Source organism: Myotis yumanensis, unplaced genomic scaffold, assembly GCF_028538775.1.
Source record: "Myotis yumanensis isolate MYYU_CA2020_CCGP unplaced genomic scaffold, mMyoYum1.0.hap1 SCAF_16, whole genome shotgun sequence".
NCBI classification, from domain to species: Eukaryota; Metazoa; Chordata; class Mammalia; order Chiroptera; family Vespertilionidae; genus Myotis; species Myotis yumanensis.
Genome location: NW_027223767.1, coordinates 32,156,100 through 32,177,820, shown reverse-complemented (window position 1 = coordinate 32,177,820; position 21,721 = coordinate 32,156,100). Strand labels below are relative to the sequence as shown.

The 21,721-nt window shown below is 39.3% G+C and overlaps 1 protein-coding gene across 2 annotated transcripts in view; it reads left to right on the top strand.

Annotated features, from left to right (window-relative positions):
- The first annotated feature begins 938 nt into the window (after positions 1 to 938).
- The window catches only part of MED13 (mediator complex subunit 13), a 90,603-nt gene continuing 69,820 nt past the window's right edge, over positions 939 to 21,721 (top strand). For both annotated transcript variants that reach the window (XM_070394687.1, XM_070394686.1), the window contains exons 1-3: positions 939 to 1,086; positions 2,834 to 3,068; positions 13,820 to 13,988. In XM_070394687.1, coding sequence (XP_070250788.1) covers positions 1,021 to 1,086; positions 2,834 to 3,068; positions 13,820 to 13,988 — 470 coding nt within the window. In that variant the 5' untranslated portion in view covers positions 939 to 1,020. The remainder of the gene's footprint in view (positions 1,087 to 2,833; positions 3,069 to 13,819; positions 13,989 to 21,721) is intronic.

The window sequence follows — 21,721 nt, the reverse complement described above, 5'->3', positions numbered from 1 at the left end:
GCTTTCCACGTAATTCTCAGATTTGCGATGCGAACCCTCCCTCTCGTGCTGTCAACTCCCCAGCAGGGAAGGGGAAGATAGGGCCAGGGCCGGGGTCATCTTACACTGGCCCGGGCGCCCGGCAGGTGGCGCTCTCTCAGTGGCCAGAGGACGGCGGCCCGATCGCCCCGGCTCTCCGCCTCCGCCGCCAGCTTCCCGGTCCTGCCTCCCTCCCTTCTCCCCCCTCCCCACGGAGCCCGGGCTCACGTGACCCCAGGCCGGCCAATGGGCGAGCAGAGAGGGCGAGCTGGTCCCTGTGGCCGCCATTAAAGCGAAGGGAAAACCCGTGAATTCGGATTAAAGGGGGAAAAACACCGCCCGCTGGGCCCACAAAATGGGGGAGACTACGGCGTCCGGGCGGTGAGGCCGCGGGAGAGCAGGCGCGAGGCCGGCCGGGCCCAGGGACCACGGGAGACACGGCCAGAGGATGGTGTGAGCCGCAGACGCCGCCAGCGCCGCCGCCACCGACGAGACCGGGCTAAGGACACCGCCGCTGCCGGGCCGGCGGCCTGGGCTCCTCTCCGGGCTCGCCCTTCCCGCCCCTCCGCGGGCGCCTCCCGCCCGGGGCAGCCTCCGGCGCTCGGGCCCTTCCCCTCCGGGACTCAATTTTAATTATTTATTGTGTAATTTATTATTTTTCCTGTGGAAGGGGCACCCATCCTCTCCGTTCCCCAAAGAGGGACGAGCGTCCGCGGGCTCCGCGGCGGCCGCAGTCGGGCCAGCGGGGCGAGCGCGGCACGGCCCTCCCGCCTCCGGCGCGGGCCCCGGGCGGCTGGGTGCCGGCGGGCGGGCGGCCGGGGCTGCTCGCGGCGGCGGGGGGGTGGGTGGGGAGGGCGGGCGGCCCGGCGGCCTCCTCTTCCACTGTCCCCCCGGCCAGCACCCCCCCGCCCTCCCCGGTGTCGGCGTTTCTCTCTCCGGTCGGAGGCGGAGGTAATGGCGGATGGTGGGTCGTGGCGCCGGCGGCGGCTGCTGTGAGGGACGATGAGTTCCTCCTTCGTGCCGAACGGGGCCAGCCTGGAAGATTGTCACTGTAACCTCTTCTGCCTGGTGAGTGCCGGGCGCGGCGGGGGAGGGGGCGCCCTGGGGCCGTGGGGGAGGGGGTCCCCGGTCCGTCCGACCGGTCCCGGCTAGGCCCCGCCGGGCCGGCCCCGCACGGCCGGGGCCGGGGCCGGGTGGCCGCCGCGCCGCCTGGCTCCGCTTCGGGAGAGTTGGGGTTCCTCTTGTCTTGTTGGCGACTCTCTCCCCCCTCGGTCTCGTCTTCAACTTGGGCTGCGGGTCTGGCAGGACATTGGCGTTTCCTCGGAGTTTCTGGCTTCTCCGTCGCTTTTCTCCCGCTGACCGTGGCTCCCCGCTCCCCCCTGCCCCCCGGTGCCCGGTCTCCCCCGGGTCTTTATGCCTCAACTCCGGTCGTTTGTGTCCCCCGATACACGGGACCCCGGAACTTAACAACAACAACAAAATCTCTTTTCGTTTTGCCATTTTTTTTTTTTTTACCCGAGTCAAACTAACACAAGGTTAGTCTCTTCTTCCTAAGGTGGTTTCAGACCCCCGTGCGGAACAGGAGAAGCCATTTCATATGTTTCTCCTTAAACTTTGAGAACAGTTTGCCGTTTTGACAATTTCTGGCCATCTTGCTTTTATTAGAACATGATGTGTGTGTGAGTGGCACGGGCTCGGGGAGGAGGGGCCGTGGTCCTGTGCACGGAGTGTTTGTGTGTGTGTTTTGCCTGCGTGTCGGGGATTTTGAGCGGCCGGCCCCACGTTTTTCTGAAAAGTCCGGGGAAGCCGGGGGAGGATGACAGTCGTGCGGGTTGGCCCGGGCCGGGCAGCATCCCGCCGCCGACGGCTGGAAACGGCACCAACTGTTGCAGATGCTGCGTCCGCGATTGGACGGTGCGGCAGCGTCCGTGCTTTCAAGTTTCGGTGGCTTTCCTTTTTTCGTTTTCACGGTGCTTTGAAAAATACGGAGAGAGTATGTGATAGGTACGGGAGCCGAGTGGGCGGAGCGCGGCTGGCTGGCAAGTGTAAACTGCCAGTCATGGGTCGGCCGTTTCGTGTTGGCACCTGGACCGGCACCTCTCAGTCAGAGTGAAGAATTTCTTTCAGGATGCTAAATTAAGACCTTTCATGCCCTTCCCCCTATGAATTTTTTTTTTTTTTTTTTTGTACAATGTCCATTAATCAGCATCTCTTCAGATACAACGAAACAAACGAAGGTTTTACGTTTCTATCTTCTCCGACTCAGTCTATTTTTGGTACTTTTAGGATCAGGTTCTTTGCAGATAGACTAGCACAAATCTGACAGTTCTTTGTGAGCAGCTATTTGACTTCCTAAAAGAGATGTGTGAAGAAGTACCAAGAATTTTTTGTTATAGTTCAGACTTCCGTAAACATGAGTCTTTAAAAATTAATTTTCTGTTACAAGTTTGACACCAAGGAACAAATGTGACCAGTTAGAATAGAACAGTTTAGAGAGGAAATGTTACTCAGTGTGCAGTATTAAATGCACGTTTATATTTATCACTGTTACATTTCTTTTATTTCTCCTTGGGATGCACATTTATTGACTTGCTATTCAGTGACATTCCAATGTTATTAAACTTTTTTGTTCTTTTACTTAAAATTTTGTTTGTTGAATTTTCATAATTAGCATCTTTTTTGTCAATCTGCTTTCAAGATCTTAAGCATATACTAAAAAATTGTAATGTCCTGATGAAATAAGGGACTTTAACAGTGAATGTTTTTGACTTGGAATGTGCAGTAATAAAAAAAAATCTCACTTTCTTTTCTTCAGGCTGACTTGACAGGAATTAAATGGAAAAGATATGTATGGCAAGGCCCAACTTCTGCTCCTATTCTGTTTCCGGTGACAGAGGAAGACCCCATTTTGAGCAGCTTTAGTCGCTGCCTTAAGGCAGATGTACTTGGTGTTTGGCGTCGAGATCAAAGACCTGGAAGAAGAGAATTGTGGATATTCTGGTGGGGTGAAGATCCCAATTTTGCTGACCTTATTCACCATGACTTATCAGGTGAAAGCAACTTATTTCTAGCTAATGATATAGCAATGTTGTATACTTCCCCCCCAAGTCTTTTGGATTAAGAGTTTTTTGGTAGAACAACCTTAGATATGAAGCCAGATAAACATTCAGCTTTATGTTTATTTCACTGTGGTTATTTTATTTTACTTAAATTATCCATATTATGGCAGGCTTTTTAAACCTGAAATAACTTTATTCTCCCACCACCCAGCTTCTTCATGAATGTCTCAGGTAGAGCTTAAGAAAGAAATGTTACTGCCCTGAAGGCTTGGCTCAGTGGATAGAGCGTCAGCTTGCGGACTGAGGAGTCCCAGGTTCGATTCCAGCCAAGGGCACATGCCTGGGTTTCGGGCTTAATCCCCAGTAGGGGCGTGTAGGATTCTCTCTCATCATTAATGTTTCTAGCTCTCTCTCCTCCCTTCCTCTCTGAAATCAATAAAGAAATATATATTTTTTAAAAAGAAAGGTTACATTAACCTAAGAAAAATGAAATCAGAGGGCATAAAGTTCCTAACAAAGTCACATAATACTTTTGAAGCCAAGTGTAATTTAACTTGAATCAATTCTGCCACTGCTCTCCTCTATATGAATAGGCAGACAATTGTAAGAGTATCTAGAAATGTTGTAATTTTCTCATATTTTTAACCGTTTGAGTCCCAAGCAGCGCGATTGCACTGTTGAGATTTTATGTCGAGAAAACATACGATTCATTTGAGTCTCAGGGGGTATTGAAAAAACACTGTCGAAGAATCCCAAACAGCGCAACCGCGCTTTCTCTAAATGAGTACGAAAAGACCCAAACAGCGTGATAGCGCTTGTTTTATTTTATGTCGAGAAATACCAGGCAGCGCGATCGCATGCTTGGGACTCAAATGGTTAAGGCATACAGTTAATTTGTTATTTTATTAACATATGAAGCCTTATGTTAATTTGGTTATTCTTGGAAAGTGATTATTTTAGATACTGTTGCATCAAAGACTATCAAGATGAGTGCCAACTTATTTAGCTTTTATAGGATGTTGGTACATAATCTAAAAAGTTACCTAGAAGTAAATTTATTGTGAGCAAATTATTAAGAAATCTTTCATCTTATTTTTTTATTTAGGACCAGATGTTATTTTAAAAAGATACTGATGGTTGTGTACTTTATATTGTAAGAGTCAATGTAAACTGAATCTCTGATGATAGGAATGTAAATGATTAGTTGTTTGCTGCAAGGTACCAAAGACTCAGCAAGATGTTTGATAATGATTATTGAGAGGTAAATTTAAGATTTTTAGATTACTAAAAAAAAAAAAAAAAGGCATTGTAATTTGAAATTGAGTACTCTGAAGTTTCTATTGTCTATAACCTATAGGACCTATTATATTTTTGATGTAATGTAATCCAGATGACTATCTCAAATAAGCACTTAGTTAGACCAACTTTTGTGCAGGAATGTAAGTGTTACATTTGTTTTGATGGTTGCTTTTCATCTTCTAATGAACAGACCCTTCATGTTAATCCTTATTTTTGAGAGTGGTTGCTATTCTTTTTTGATAAATGCTTTCTAGCTTTCCTAATAACATCTCTGCTGGAGCCCCTAGTTCTAAGTGTGTAATATGTCCTAATTATGTAAAATGATGTGTTTGCATATATGTATAAGTATATATATATATATATATGCATATATCTCATGACATAAAATTCCTTTATGGCATCAGCAATATGATGCTTTTTAATTGCCGGAAGCCAACCTGCCCATTTTCTTTTTCTTTCATTAACTTGGGTACACCTTGGCTATTTTCTTAATTTTAGGTGGTATAAAAACCACCTTACAAAAATGTTTGAAGACTGTTTTAATGTTGATAAACTATAAATTATAGGTAAACTATAATTGTTGATAAACTACAGTGATTTCTTGAAGGTTTCAGTCTTAGTAAAGTTGGCAGAGCATCTGAACAGACCATTTTTCTCCCAGATTCCATGAAATACATTTTGTGGAATCAAAGATAATTTTAGCAGATACATAGTATTTCGTTTTACCATAGTGAGACTAATGTTTTGAAAGTTAAAAGCCTATTAAAGTTAAATGTAAGCTGTTTTGATGCATATTTAAAAACTGTGTTGATATTTTTCTAAGTTTCATGTTATGAGTTAAATGTTTTCTTCTGAAACTGCATTACAGTTTAAAACATTTCTTCTCTAGTTTAATCTTTTAGCATAATTTTAAAAAATGGTAATACCTGTACTTTAAGATACTGATTTTGAATGTGAATAAAAGTAATTTTGGAAGATTAGGTTTTAATTGTTGTCAGATTTAACTGAATGCCCTTCAATGGTAAATAACTTTTGAAATTTTATCAGAATGAAAGCAATTGAAATAGTAAACCAAAATATATTAGGAGTTGTATATAATCATACTTGCTCTTCCAAAGACTGTCCTATACTGTTTTAAACAGTTGCATAGTCAGTGGTGTTTTTGTAATGTTCTAACTTTTTTTTTTAACCTGTCATTTACTTTAGAATGTTGTCACTTAAATCAGACATATCTTAAAGAATAGTAAGGTCTTTTCAGATGGAGTTTATTTGTCTCGCTCTTTTCTTTGCCCCAGGGACACACCGTCTGCCTCCCTTTTGGGGTAATTAGTCTTCGCCTCTGTCTCTCTAGCTAACCCATTTTCATTTCTTTCCATCTGTGGCACTCTATTTCCTCCTTTTAAGCTCCCCTGAGAAGAGAGCATCTGGACAGTAGGGGTGGCATCAGCTGCAGGAGGCAATCCTGAGTTCCAAGTGGAGGTGTAGCATTGAGGAAAGGGGAACCGGAAGGACCCAGGTGGTAACTAAAAAGCTGGTTAATTTAGTTTGAGGCTGCTTTTCAAGGCAGGCTCCTTCTGTTTGGTTTAGCACCTACCACATCTTATTAAATGTTTGTAATTATGGTGATAATAATGCCCTTTTTTCCCCTTTATTGATTAAGGTATTACAAATGTGTCCTTATCCCCTCACTATCCCCTCACTTTCCCCACTCCCCCACTCATGCCCTCACCCCCCACCCCACCCCCGGTGTCTGTATCCATTGGTTATGCTTATATGCATGCATACAAGGCCTTTGGTTGATCTCTCCCAATAATGCCCTTCTTATTGGGGAAGGAGGAAAGGCATTTCTTTCTGCAAAGATTAGAAGTCTCAGTTTTTCTTATTGTACTTTTATTACTGAACTAAAGTATTCAGTAATAAAAGTACAGAATTGCCTTTGATTAATCCCCTTATCACCTTTGTGTCATCCATAGTGTAATTTTTTTTAATCCTTACCTGAGGATATGTTTATTGATGTTAGAGAGCAAGGAAGGGGGGGGGGGGGCGATAAACAGACATCGATTAGAGAGAGAAGCATCCATTGGTTGCCTCCCATACCTGCCCCAACTGGGAATGTGCCCTGACTGGGAATCCAATCTGCAACTTTTTGGTGTACTCCAACCAGCTGAGCCACCTGGCCAGGGCCATAGTGTATGTTTTTTTAAAGTCTTTATTTTAGAACAGTTTTAGACATACATAAAAGTTGCAAAAATAGTATAGAGAGTTCCTGTATATCCTTCACCCAGTTTCTTTTACTAACATTTTACATTAGAATGGTATATCTTCCAACTAATAAATTAATATTGATACATTAATATAAACTAAGTCTATACTTTATTTGAAATGTCTTTATTTTTACCTAATATCCTATGATCTCATCCAGGATATACCACATTTCATTTGTCATATCTCCTTAGGCTATTCTAGACAGACATTTTCTCCGGCTTCCCTTGTTTTTTATGATCTTGAAAGTTCTGAATCATCTGGTCAGATTCCATAGTGCATTTTAATTTCTGCCTGTCTTATATCATGTAGCACATGTTTGGGTCACCTTCTTTGCAAGTTTAGCTGATGTATAGAAATAGAACATAAACTTGTTTTATTGCTAATTGGTAAAAATCTGTTGCAGCAAACCAAATCTGATTTGATAAATACTTTAAATTCTCAGTCACTTATTTTGTAGTAGAGGTCAATACTTTTTAGTAAGACCTATTTTAGTACTTTGCAATACTATTTAGCATTTGTTCAAAATACCCCTTGAATTGGAAAGCCAAACACTTTATTTATTATAATAAATAGAGAGAGGGAGAGAGAGATAGAAGCATCAATGATTAGAGAGAATCATTGATCTGCTGCCTCCTGCAGGCCCCACACTGGGGATTGAGCCCACAACTTAGGCATGTGCCCTGACTGGGAATGGAACCGTGACCTCCTGGTTCACGGGTCGATGCTCAACCACTAAACCATGCCAGCTGGGCAAAGCCAAACACTTTAAAAAACAAAAACAAAACTTTTTGCTCTCTTCTCTCTAAGAGAATAGATAGTTGAATCAATATCAATGTTTTGATAAAATAAAGATTAGGGAACAAAACTCCTCTCTGATTGCAGCCTTTTAAATTTTATTTATTTTTAAAATTTAAACTTTGTAGCAGACCTTGTTTAGTGCTTATATGATAGAAGTGTAAAGTTGATGGTGGGAAAATTTTAGCTTGAACCCTCTGGTCAAAAATCTCTATAGTGGCCCTAGCTGGTTTGCTCAGTGGATAGAGCATCCGCCTGCTGACTGAAGGGCCCCAGTCAGGGGCACATGCCCAGGCTGTGGGCTCAGTCCCCAGTAGGGGACGTGCGGGAGGCAACTGATCAGTGATTCTCTCTCATCATTGATGTTTCTATTTCTTTTTCTTTCTCCCTTCCTCTCTGAAATCAATACTATCTAATAAAAGGGTAATATGCAAATTAACCGTCACTCGGTCACAAAGATGGCGGTGCCCATAGCCACAAGATGGTGGCGCCCAGTCCTCTCAGCCCTGCCAGAGTCCCCCAGTCCCTGGGGGGTGGCCGCTGAGAGCAGGCAGCATGAGCAGCCGGGCGGAATGCTTGCTTTGTCGCTCTGGTGACGAGGCAAGCGTTCCACCCTGGCCGCAGAGGGCCTCTGGCCAGGCCAGGGCATGGAATGCTTGCGTCGTCACACCAGCGATGAGGCAAGCGTCCTGTGCCCGGCTATGGATGGGCCTCTGGGCCACGGAGAGCGTCTGGGCAGCGGGCGTGGAGCGGCCAGGCCCCGCAGAGAGCTACTGGTGCACAGATTTGTGTGCAGGGCTACTAGTAGAAATATATATTTTTTAAAATCTCTATAGTGGATAGAACTGATTGATTATTTTACATGTACTGTTAGTTTGCTTCAATGCAAGATTGTTTCACTATCATTAGTGTGCCCTTAAAGGAGAAAAGTTTTCTGGGTTTTTTATTCTGTGTCTTAACCTTTTTGGTATTTTATTTACTGTCATTGGCTTTTAATCTTTACTTTAAAGCAAAACAAAACAAAAAAACTACTCCCTCTCCCAACCTTTGCATCTTTTTAAAAAAATCATAGTAAGCTAGAATGTGATGAGACTCCGAAAACTAAAAAACAGGCTCAGAGCCAAAAATATTTCTTATTTTTCCTATTTTTCCTGAATCCTGTGGTCTATAAATGGGATTTTAGCAACATGTTTAAATACTTTAATTATGCTGGAATTTCATCATAGTACTGTCAAACTAAATGGGCCTTTGGTTAGTCTTAGAATTGAATTTTGGATGCTTTTTTATTGAAGGGTATTAATTATAGTGGAATTTAACCTTAAGTGGCAGCTTTAGCAGTATTGACAGATAAACAACTGCCAAGTATAGGTATCTACAAACTAAACAATTGTTTTGTGCCCCAGGTAGCCTGAAGAGTTAATTTATTTCTATTTTCTGTACCACAGTACTTGTGACCCAACTTTTTAAATCGGCTAATCTTCTAGGAACAACTTTATTTGCCATATTTCTTCTGTGTACTGTCCATTTTGAACAAGAAAGTGTTTAAGTGTTCAAAAATAATCATTAATATATTAGACTATTTTAAAATCAAAGTTGGTTTTGCTATCTATTAACGATGCTGCCAGTTTAAGGCTCTCAGTAATATTGTTGAATGAATGAGTTATGATTAAGCAGTTATTGTTCAAGACAAACACTGAACTAGATATTTAATTTTTCTTTATTCTTTCAGGAAATACATGACATTTTCTGCCATGATCATTTTGACCCATTTATTTATTTTTTAAAATATATTTTATTGATTTTTTTACAGAGAGGAAGGGAGAGGGATAGAGAGTTAGAAACATTGATGAGAGAGAAACCCCGATCAGCTGCCTCCTGCACACTCCCTACTGGGGATGTGTCCACAACCAAGGTACATGCCCTTGACTGGAATCGAACCTGGGACCCTTGAGTCCGCAGGCTGACGCTCTATCCACTGAGCCAAACCGGTTAGGGCAACCCATTTATTAATCATTAGTGTATGATGTATTCTAATAGCTTGTCGGAATTATTTAGGAAAAGATTCCTTCTCTCCCAGCTTATCACTAGAGATATTTAAAGATGTCAGTTTTGAGAAAAACGTTGCGTATGAGTACTAAGTGTGTTAGCTTTTTTGTTTTTTGTTTTTTTTGCCCCACTCATAGAGCATTATTTTGATGACCTACCACATACTTTGGTATCACTATAGTCTGTGTCCTCAGGAAAAAAATACAGTAATCATATTTAGCATTTGAACTTTTGCATTGTTTAAATAAATACTTTGTAAAATAAGTAGCAATGATTAAAAGTTTTAATGCTAATAGTAATGGGAAAGTACTGAAAACCTAGAATTGAAACTTTTCTCTAAGGATACAGATACTAGAGGAAGAAGACATTTATTTAAATGCATTAAGCAGACCTTTTCCATTAGGTTATGGTTGATTAAGTTCAAAAGAGGTAGGTAAAGATTTGCCATGTGTTCCTCTTTCCTTCCCTTTCCTAATATAATGTTGTCATTGAGATTTGAGGAATTGTTTTAATTAGCGTAAGAGGTGCAGATCACTATGTCTTAGTTGTACCATTTCACTTTTCATATCTTTGGATACAACATGTAGAGAAGTACATTTATTAGGATTATTATAACACTAGTGGCCTGGTGTTACACTCGGGGTTGGGTGGGGTTCCTCAGCCCAGCCTGCGCCCTCTCACCGTCTGGGAGCTCTCGGGGAATGTCCGACTGCCACAGAGGCAGGAGAGGCTGCTGCCACCGCCACTGCACTCGCCAGCCTTGAGCCTGGCTTCTGGCTGAGCGGCGCTCCCCCTGTGGGAGCGCACTGACCACGAGGGGGCAGCTCCTGTGTTGAGTGTCTGCCCCCTGGTGGTCAGTTCGCACCATAGCAACCAGTCATTTTGCCGTTCAGTTGATTTGCATATTAGCCTTTTATTAAATAGGATTAGGGTATTAGAAGCTTGGCTTAGTAGGCTTCTTGTTTCTAAATGATGTCCCCTTCCTTTCAGGCTTTTTATTGAGTGCTATTAGAACTTAATTCTCATTATTTCCTCAGCAATGAAAAATGAAATTATATTAGTGTAATATAATTTGTCACAGGTGAAGATGTACTTCAGAGATTTGTTCGCTTTGGAAAACCCTAAGAGGTGGTCTGTTTTTGTTTTAGGCATTATCCTCATTTAGTGTTAATGAGAATTGTGGGCATTTGAGGATATAATGTAAAATGAGAATTGAGTTCACTTGAGTTTCTCTAGATAAAATTTAGAGCAATGAGGGAGAAATGCTTGGAAATGAATACTGAATGATTTTCTAAACTATATTTAGTATTCTTAAATCATTTAACTACAGGTTTAACTGAAATCAATTTTTTTAATGAACAAAACCAAAAATTTCAGAGTTTTATATGAAAATATATAAATTATTGTATTATAGTCTCTACTATGCCAAAGGTTTTTTAATTTACTCTTTTGGGGAAGAAGGCAAATTCAGTCTTAGGTTTTAAGTGCATAATTTTCTGATACTTGAAGTTTATAGTGACTATAAGTTTGATGTGTAATGGTAGCTGTGTCTTGGGTTTTTGATGCTTTAAAACTTAGAAGTAGTTAGAAAAATGATTTTGATAAAGGCTGCTTGTGTAGGACAAATGTTACAACCATTGTGCTTCTTAGAAGGTACGGATTTTTGAGTTAAAAGGCAACAAAAGTAAAGTAAAAAAGTGTATTAAATAGATTATAAAGAAAGGAAGAGTTGGGAGGTATTTTCAGCATAATTCTCTTGGAATTAAGGACATTTTTTTAAATAATCATGTTATAATTTGATACAAAACTCTTAATATAGCTATTTAATTTTGAAATGATAGGAACTGATTGAGCTGAAAATAGATTGATTGAGAAAGGTTTCTTTTCTCTTAGCATTTCACAAATATGCTTGTGATCTAGATTAAAGCAATGTCACTATGTGCTCCTTCCCTTTTCTCCTAGGCCTACTGTTCAACCAAATGAAACTCGTAAAGCTAAGGCTTTAAATAGAAGGAGATAAGAATGTCTATAACATAATAGAATATGAAGAACTTTTTAAATTTAATATTAGTGCCAGATGTTGATTTAAAAATTATTGTAACTCTTAAGTTGTCATTTTCAGAAACTTATCCTTTCTTAAAGCTTACCTTTTAAGAAGTAACAGTTAATTTGAAAGATGACTATAATTTAGGAGACTCTTTAAAGAACAACAAATTCAACCTTAAAGTTTAAAATTCAGTCATTATGGCCGAACCGGTTTGGCTCAGTGGATAGAGCGTCGGCCTGCGGACTGAAGGGTCCCGGGTTCGGTTCCGGTCAGGGGCATGTGCCTTGGTTGTGGGCACGTCCCTATTGGGGGGCGTGCAGGAGGCAGCTGATCGATCTCTCTCATCGATGTTTCTGGCTCTCTATCCCTCTCCCTTCTTCTCTGTATAAAATCAATAAAATATATTTTAAAAAAATAAAATAAAATTCAGTCATTATGAGTTTTAGTTAATGTTTATTCTACCAATTTGTTGTGCAAGTTATGAATATAAACCATGTGTCACTTTTTTTAAAGTACATTTTTTTTATTGATTTCAGAGAGGAAGGGGGAGGGTGAGAGAGATAGAAACATCAGTGATGAGAGAGAATCATTGATTGGTTGCCACCTACACGCCCCATACTGTGGATTGAGCCCTCAACTCAGGCATATGCCCTGACTGAGGATCGAACCATGACCTCCTCGTTCATAGGTCAGTGCTCAATCCCTGAGCCATGCTGGTTGGGCCCATGTGTCACTCTTAATGTCTCTGCTTTTATTCAAAAGCATCATAGTTTATTATTTTTCTATGGGTGTAGTGCAAGCATGTCAAACTCAGGCTAACACAGGCAAAAAAAAAACAAGGTTTAAGTTTATGTGGGCCACACACAAAAAAGCTTCAATTTTCATAGAAACATAAGTTTATTTTGATAGAGACATGCTGAATACAAAGGGCTGAAATAAATGTGTAATCAACATAAAATAATAGAACATTTTAATAAATATTAATATTTTTTCTTGAACATTAACTTTCCAGACACCGAATAACTGCACAAATTAATAAGGGTAACACAAATAAACCTATTTTTCTTGTTCTCTGAAAGCAAAATATTTCCTATTATGCACACCAAACCAGTCAGTCCAAGACTAATGATATGGCAATTGGCTGCTAAAATATTCGCTGCTAGTATTAGTGGAGAGAAGTGGTGCGCCTGCATGTAAGGGAAATGAATGCAACATGATTATAGTAATCAATCATTAGCGAACATTGTAGTTCGTTATTAATAATTATTATGTATAACAGGATATTGCAAAAATTAAGTTATGAAATTCTTATTAAAATGTTTCTTACATATCGTAATATTGGCTTGGCTGCAAAAATATTTGTTATGGGCCGCGAATTTGACATGCTTGGTGTAGTGTATACATTTTTATTGAATTAAAGGTTTTGTTACTCATTAAATAGAAAGATGATGATCAATATTTGTGAAATGTTTATAAAGATATGTAGGCTATAGAAGGATGTTAAATTGTATTTGAAATAACAGTTTAAAACATGATAAAGGTTAAAATGCTGAAGTAGTATCTATAAGTTAGTTGGAATGGTTAATAGATTTGCTGGTAAAATTGAGGCTCTATAGTTAATAAAGATAGCTTTATATCAGAAGTACCATTTAAAATTTAAGTCTTTAAATTTCTCCCTCAAGTAGAGGATTCTATACTGAGTCATGGGAATCATTTGGTTGAAATGAGACCTAAGGTGGCTGATAATGCACTGCTTGTTAGGCTCTGAGCCAAAAGCTTCTTTTTTATTCATAGTTATTTTATAGTTGAGTCATGGATTAGAATGCTGATGTACATAAACTATTTTGATTTTAATTATTAACTGGGTAGTTTTTTTGGCAGGCTGAATGACTTGGAAGAATTAGGAAAAAGTAATAAGTGAACTAGCTTAGACATTGGCATCTTAGGTATAGAGTGCGTTTAATATTTCCCAGGTTACACAAATGTCCTTTTCATTGATACAGAAACCAAATTATTATATTTGCAATATAGTGTTACATTTTTATATGGTGGGAAAATAATTTTCAGGTAATTTAATAGCATACATGGCACTTGGGCCTTTTATTCCTTATGGAGTAATTTTGAAACCTGATATTTTAATGTCTAGAGATATATGGAAGTGATTGTAGCTCAATATACTGAGGTGAAGTAGGGCTTATGTATTTAGTTTAAACTGTAACACTTTTTACTTGGCTCGGAGTAGATATAGTGCCACTACTTTACTTTCTGTTTTTTCATTTTTCTCTTGTAGAAGAGGAAGATGGAGTTTGGGAGAATGGACTTTCTTATGAATGCCGTACTCTGCTTTTCAAAGCAGTTCACAATCTTTTGGAACGGTGTTTAATGAACCGGAACTTTGTACGTATTGGCAAGTGGTTTGTAAAGCCTTATGAAAAAGATGAAAAGCCTATAAATAAAAGGTAAGCTATTGTATTTAAACTCTTACTTGGTATTTTTTTATTTTTCAGTATTTATGGCTTTACAGAAAATGTAAAATAAGCTAATGTATTACAGACTAAGATAAGCTAATGTATTACAGACATATTTTAGGGAGCTAACTTTGGCAAAGTATTATAAGTATTCAATTTTGTTTGCCCACTTAACCCTTCCATTTACACATTGTAAGAATTTTCTTGCAGTGGGAATACGTTGTGTGTCAATATAGTGGCCTAAGTTTTATTTTGGGATGATAGAAAAAAATGTGTGATGAAAACAGAAGTTCATGCATTGAAGTTACTTTTTTATTACTAATGGAAATGTTTATTCTCAGTGCTCTATTAAAAATTAAGTAATTTTCCCTGACTGGTTTGGCTCAGTGGGTAGAGCATCGGCCTGCAGACTGAAGGGTCCTGGGTTTGATTCCAGTCAAGGGCATGCACCTTGGTTGCAGGCATGTCCCAGGTCGGGGTGTGCAGGAGGCAGTTGATGTTTCTCTCTCATCAGTGTTTCTAACTCTCTATCCTTCTCCCTTCCTCTTTGTAAAAAATTAAGTAATTTAACCCTTTGCACTCCGAACCATTCTGGACATTGGCTACCAGCTACTTGACGCTACTTTGCGGCGGAAACGTGCATTTACAGACCCTCGTATTATTTAGTATAATTTTGGAACCAAGTAACGTATTATAATGATATTGGACTTATATGAATTGGGTGACATCGAGGAATGTATATTTGCAAAAAAACCAATATTTTATTGTTTATAATTTTGTACAGTATGATAAGTTTTGTAACACTCCCCAATATGCATTGCAGGCTGATTAGTGCATGTTTGACAGTAATAAGTGGTTTGACGCCTGCCACCAGGTATTTTCCTGTTAGAACACACAATGCAGTCCCGTTTTCTTTGTCCCACATTGGGAATATGTAGTTTATTGTTTAATCCGACACAAAACCCGCTGACATTTCTTGTATATATCTTAGTAATTTTATGATATTTTGATTTGATTTCTTGTGCCATTTCAAGATAAAACTTCAGGGAAACATGCATGTCTCAAAAAGTTGCGTTGAAATAACTCAATTCCCCGTAATCACTAATAAACTGCAGTGTCCCCTGAGAGGGGACATCCGAGTGATATGCTAGAATTCCGATGTCCCCTGAGAGGGGACAGCGGAGTGCAAAGGGTTAATACTTGTTAAAGGTAGTGACCTATAGTTTTGTTTTCAGTTAAGTTAACCTTTTACATTTCCAGACCTCTTGTTTTGCTTTAAAGTAATTTAAGTTTGTGTTTTCCTAAGACATGTTTACTCTTGGAGTGTTTATAATTATTTTGAACTTTGAATTAAGAAAATTTATGACAACTTGCAGAGTAGTTTTAGATAGAGGCAGTTAAAAGCTTTAGGCTACTGTATTTCTCTGTAATTCAAATACTATAAGGAACAGTCTGTTAGAAGATTCAGTGCCAAGTAGTTGTTGAATTAGTGAAGCTTCAAGAGAGATGAAATAGCCCCAGCCAGTTAGAGCATGAAAGGTGGTGGGTGCAATTCCAGTCAAGGGCATGTACCTTGGTTGCAGGCTCAATAAGCAGCCCCAGTCAGGAGGCACCCAATCGATGTGTTTCTCTCTCATCAATGTTTCTCTGACTCTACCTCTCCCCTCCACTCTTTCTAAAAATCAATGCAAAAATTATCCCCCTGAAGAGGATTAACAAAACAAACAAAAAATAGAGAGAGGTGAAATAATAGTAAGATGGGATGTGGAAGAAGATAAAATGAAGGACATGTATTTGCTTTCCCTAAAAGATGTGCAGATATGAAATAAACATTTGGTTGTTAATTGTAATCATTATTGAGATGCTATCTTTTATGTCATATGTGCACATCTTTTTCTTGTGCTTGTGAAGTTTTTTCATACTTCCTTTTTTTTGTTTTTTGTTATATATTTTATTGACTTTTTACAGAGAGGAAGGAAGAGGGATAAAGAGTTAGAAACATTGATGACAGAGTAACATCGATCAGTTGCCTCCTGCACACCCTCCTCTGGGGATGTGCCCGCAACCAAGGTACATGCCCTTGACCAGAATTGAACCTGGGACCCCTGAGTCCCCAGGCTGACGCTCTACCCACTGAGCCAAACCAGTTATGGCAATATACTTCCTTTTTAAAAAAATATATATTTTTGTTGATTTCAGAGAGGAAGGGAGAGGGAGAGAGAGATAGAAACATCAATGATGAGAGAGTATCATTGATCGGCTGCCTCCTGCATGCCCCCTACTGGGGACTGAGCCTGCAACCCAGGCTTGTGCCCATGACTGGAATCAAACCCGGGACCCTTCAGTCTGCAGGCTGACGCTTTACCCACTGAGCCAAACCGGCTAGGGCAGCCGTGGGCAAACTACGGCCCGCGGGCCGGGTTTGAAATGAATAAAACTAAAAAAAAAAAAAGACCGTACCCTTTTATGTAATGATGTTTACTTTGAATTTATATTAGTTCACACAAACAGTCCATCCTGCTTTTGTTCCGGCCCTCCGGTCCAGTTTAAGAACCCATTGTGGTCCTCGAGTCAAAAAGTTTGCCCACCCCTGGGCTAGGGTCATACTTCCTTTTTTAGTTTTAGTAAAATGGATGAGCATATAAGCCTGGATAAATCAAGGCTCTTTCATTTTTTTCTTCTTTGAAAATTAAAATAAACCTTTATTGTGAACAAAATAACTATACAAGTTAGGAATGCATTCAGTTGGAAATGACTGCAAACCTACCTACCTGGCAAGGAATCTGGAGGTAGATAGTTCAGTACTGGTGTATCTGTTCAATAATGTCATCAAGGACTCGGGTTCCCTGGAGTTTTCTACTCAGTCATCTTTAGCCTTTGACTTTCATTCTGATGGTCCCTGTAGGTGTTGTATCCCCAGACTTCAATCACAGTGGATTCTAGGCAGGAAGAGGAAGGAAGGGAAGAAGCAATAAGGGGGGTTGACCCTTAGGTCAGAAAATAGATTATTTTCTGGAAACTTTAGCTGACATATTGGCTATTCTGAGAGAAACGTACATTTTTTTTGTATGGGAACATGACCCCTCTGAACAAAATAAGGCTTTTGGTTAGTAAGAAAAAATGGAGAATAGATATTAAGTAGGCAATTGTAAGGGGAAGTAGATTATCAGGTAGGCAATTAGCAATGCTCACTCTTTAGTTTTAAAAAGTCAGGCAGATTACCATAATTTAAGATGAAAAACTGCAGTCCTGAATCCCAACTATTAGATGTGAAAAACAGAGGCAATCTCTTTTAATTCTTTTAACTTTATTTTAACTTACCTATTTAAAGTTTTAGAAGCAAATAGCATACTTATTCTTGAGTTTTTAGTTATTTCAGTTATTCAGGCTTAATCTATTGATTTTCTATTGATGGTTTAGGTATTTTATTCCTGATACTCCCCAATGCCCAACACTTGGACATTGGCATACTTGTATACACTCTTCTCCCTTCTCTCTTTCCTTACCTTTTTATTTCTTATTTTAATTTGTTTATTGTTGTCATTATTATAGATGTCCCCATATCCCCCTTCTTTGCCCCCGCCCCACGCCAGGCCTTCACCACACTATTGTCTGTGTCCATGGGCTATCAATATATGCGTATATGTCCTTTGGTTACTCCTTCCTTGTCTTGCTAGTATAGTTATTATAAGACTTGGTAAAAACAATACCTGTTGTTTATATTACTATGGTTATATAAATATTATTTATAGCTGAGCCATATAGTGTATTAGGATTATATTCCATTTCTTCCACATCTTTTTGTTTTTCCTAATGTTAATGATTATCTCTTTTTTCATTTAATTATCTATGTTAGGGGTTGGTAAACTACCACTCCACAGAGCAAATGTAGCCTGCCACATGTTTTGTAAGTAAAATTATAATGTAGCACAGCCATGCTAACTCATTACTGGTTTATTTTATGCCTGCTTTTACACTGAAGCAAAATTGTATAATGATGACCCACAAAACCTACATTATTTATTCTCTTGCTCTTTACAGATAAAGTTTGCTGATCCCTGATCTTTGTACAACTTGATAATTCACCCCTAGACAATCTACCGAAAGGATAAATCTCCTTACCTTTAAGGAATTTGTGTAATCTATTTTATTTTTTTCCTCTCTCCCTCTCCTGTTAACATCCCTTTTGGAGCCCTTCATTCTTCAGTTCCAAATGGTTCTATAGGTCTGTTTCACAGCTGTCATCTTGGGAATTCCCTTTGCCTCTCTGTGTCGGATCCCTTATTTCCTAGATCTTATATTTCCTTTTTTTTCTGTTTAACTGTTTTGGTAGTGGCCATCCACCAGTAGTTTCCTGAAAAGGGAGTACCTAAGAAGTAATATGTTTGGATCCCGAATGTTTGACTTACCTCCCTTTCTACTCTTAAGACTTTGGGGCATTAAAATGCTGACTTGAAGGTCCATGTATTGAGTAGCATGAAGTTGCAGGCTTTAATAGAGTGATTTGTTAGAGACCTGGCCATTTTTATTGGGTGCCTGTTGCTCAATAGTCTGTGTGTGTCCCCTCATTCCCACCATTTAAGTTAATTTTCCCTGAGCAGTTCTTCAGTGTCCTGACTAGAGTATATACTTTGTTGTCAATGTTTAGGGAGCCTATTAGGAAAGGGTACAATACTTATATACTTATATTGGGGGTTACTTGTATCCTCTTTTAAATACATCACCTCAGCTATATCTAGTATCTCTGGGTGCTTGAGTCCCCTTGTTTCATTCATTTCAGAGAGTGAGCGCCTCTAAGTTTTTCTCTGACCTGGAATAATGTAAAGAGCCTGTCTACAGTAAGCTTTTCTTCTTATCATTTCTTACTACGATTCTTATTATTTTTTTTTAAATATATTTTTATTGATTTCAGAGAGGAAGGGAAAGGGAGAGATAGAAACATCAATGATGAGAGAGAATCATTTATCGGCTGCCTCCTGCCTGCCCCACACTGGGGATCGAGCCTGAAACCCCGGCATATGCCCTGACCGGGAATCGAACCGGTGACCTCTTGGTTCCTGGGTTGACACTCAACCTCTGAGCCACACCCGGCTGGGCCTTACTACGATTTGTAAAGGTCTATCTTTTTGAGTTGTTGGTTTTAGATATGAATGAAAATAGAGAATTTTTTTATGAAGGGGAGAAGGGAGTGAGCAATTTTTGCCTAAGCAGAATTGTCTACACAGTGTTTGAAATTAGGGCTTAATATGTATTAGCTCAATTCCCACAGCATCCCCATTTTACTCCAGTTGTTAAACCTGAAGCACAAAGAGATTAAGTAACTTGTCCAAGGTCATAAAGCTTGTAAGTGTTGGAGCTGGATTATAGGTCATGAAAATTATGAGAGGCAACCGATCAATGTTTCTCTCAAACATTGTTTCCCTCCCTCCGTCCCTTCTCTCTAAAATTAGTACAACATATCTTTGGGTGAGGATTAAAAAGAAAAAAAAAAAGCCCAGCCAGCATGGCTCAATGGTTGAGCGTGGACCTGTGAACCAGGAGGTTCACGGTTTGATTTCCAGTTGGAGCACATGCCCAGGTTGTGGGCTCGGTCCACAGTGTGAGGCATGCAGGAGGCAACAGATCAACGAGTCTCTCTCATCATTGATGTTTCTATCTCTCTCTCTTTCCCTTCCCCTTCCTCTCTGAAATCAATAAAAATATATTTAAAAAAGAAACAAAAGTATTTACAGAGCACTTGAATTAGTAAACCAGAATAATATGTTGTTGCTTTCTAAGAATTCTTTACTGTATAAGGTCAGTAAAGTGTTCACTAAGTGAGTAGAAGTATATACAAAATTCACTGATAAGATGTTTATCTTTAGAATTTTAGTATAGATCCTTTTTTTCAGGGGGATACTGGATATTGAAATTATAACTGTAAATTTAATAAATTTAAAAAATTACTATTAGGACTACAGAAATACAGTCATGCATTAGTTCCTAAACTTGTCTGGATGTAGAATCACCCTGAGAGATTAAAAATTACTGATGATTGTGTTTTAACCTGAGAGCCTAGGCTTTAGAATTTTTAAAAGTTCTCCAGGTGGAAGACAGGTTTGGAAGCAATTGAATTAATAGAATAATCTAGAAATTAGAATGATTAGGGGTGTTGTTTTTTTTGTTTTGTTTTTGAATGGTGGTAAAATATACACAACTAAATTTACCATTTTAACCACTTTTCATTTTATAGTTCAGTGGCATTAAGTACATTCACATTGTTGTGCAGCCATCACCACTGTCTATCTGCAGAACTTCTTCATCATCCAAAGCTGAAAATGTGCCCATTAAATAGTAACTCCTTATTTTTCTCTACTCCTAGTCCCTGGTAACCACCATTCTACTTTCTGTCTCTAATGAATTTGACTGTTCTAGGTACCTTATATAAGTGGAATCATATAGTATTTGTGGCTGACTCATTTCATTTAGCATAATATGCTCAAGGTTTGCATCCATGTTGTAGCATGCACCATAATTTCATTCATTTTTTTTTAAAAGAAATCTTTATTCAGATTATTACAGTTCTTTCTCTTTTTTCCCTCCATAGCTCCCCTTCACCTGGTTCCCACCCCACCCCCTTACCCCCCATAGGTGTAAGATTTTTGTCCAATCTCTTCCTGTACCCCCCACACCCGTTTCCACTCGAGAATTGTCCGTCCACTCCCTTTCTATGCCCCTGATTCTATTGTATTCACGAGTTTATTCTGTTCTTCAGATTTTTTATTCACTTGATTTTTAGATTCACTTGTTAATAGATATGTATTTGTGGTCACTTTGTTGTTTATAATTTTTATCTTTACCTTTTTCTTCCTCTTCTTAGAGAATACCCTTTAGCATTTCATATAATACTGGTTTGGTGGTGATGAACTCCTTTAGCTTTTTCTTATCTGTGAAGCTCTTTATCTAACCTTCAATTCTGAGTGATAGCTTTGCTGGGTAGAGTAATCTTGGTTGTAGGTTCTTACTATTCATCACTTTGTATATTTCTTGCCACTCCCTCTGGCCTGCATAGTTTCTGTAGGAAATCAGCTGACAGTCATATGGGTACTCCCTTGTAGGTAACTAACTGTTTTTCTCTTGCTGCTTTTAAGATTCTCTCTTTGTCTTTTGCTGTTGGCATTTTAATTATGATGTGTCTTGGTGTGGTCCTCTTTAGATTCCTCTTGTTTGGGGTTCTCTGCGCTTCCTGGATTTGTAAGTCTATTTCTTTCACCAGGTAGGGGAAGTTTTCTGTCATTATTTCTTCGAATAGGTTTTCAATATCTTGTTCTCGCTCTTCTTCTGGTACCCCTATAATTTGGATGTTGGTATGCTTGAAGTTGTCCCAGAGGCTCCTTACACTACCTACATATTTTTGGATTCTTTTTTCTTTTTGTTTTTCTGGTTGGGTGTTTTTGGCTTCGTATTTCAAATATTTAACTTGATTCTTGGGATCCTCTCGTCTGCTGTTGGATCTCTGTATATTATTCTTTATATCAGTCAGTGTATGCGTAATTTCTATTTGGTCCTTTTTCATATCCTTGAGGGTCTTACTAAATTTCTCTGACGTTTCTAGAAGATTTTTGAGTAACTTTATAACCGTGGTTTTGAATGCTACACCCAGTATTTTGCTTTCATCTATTTCTTTCATTTGTGATTTGTTTCTTTGTGGTTTTGGCTGCTTCCCTGTGTTTGTTTCTATGTAC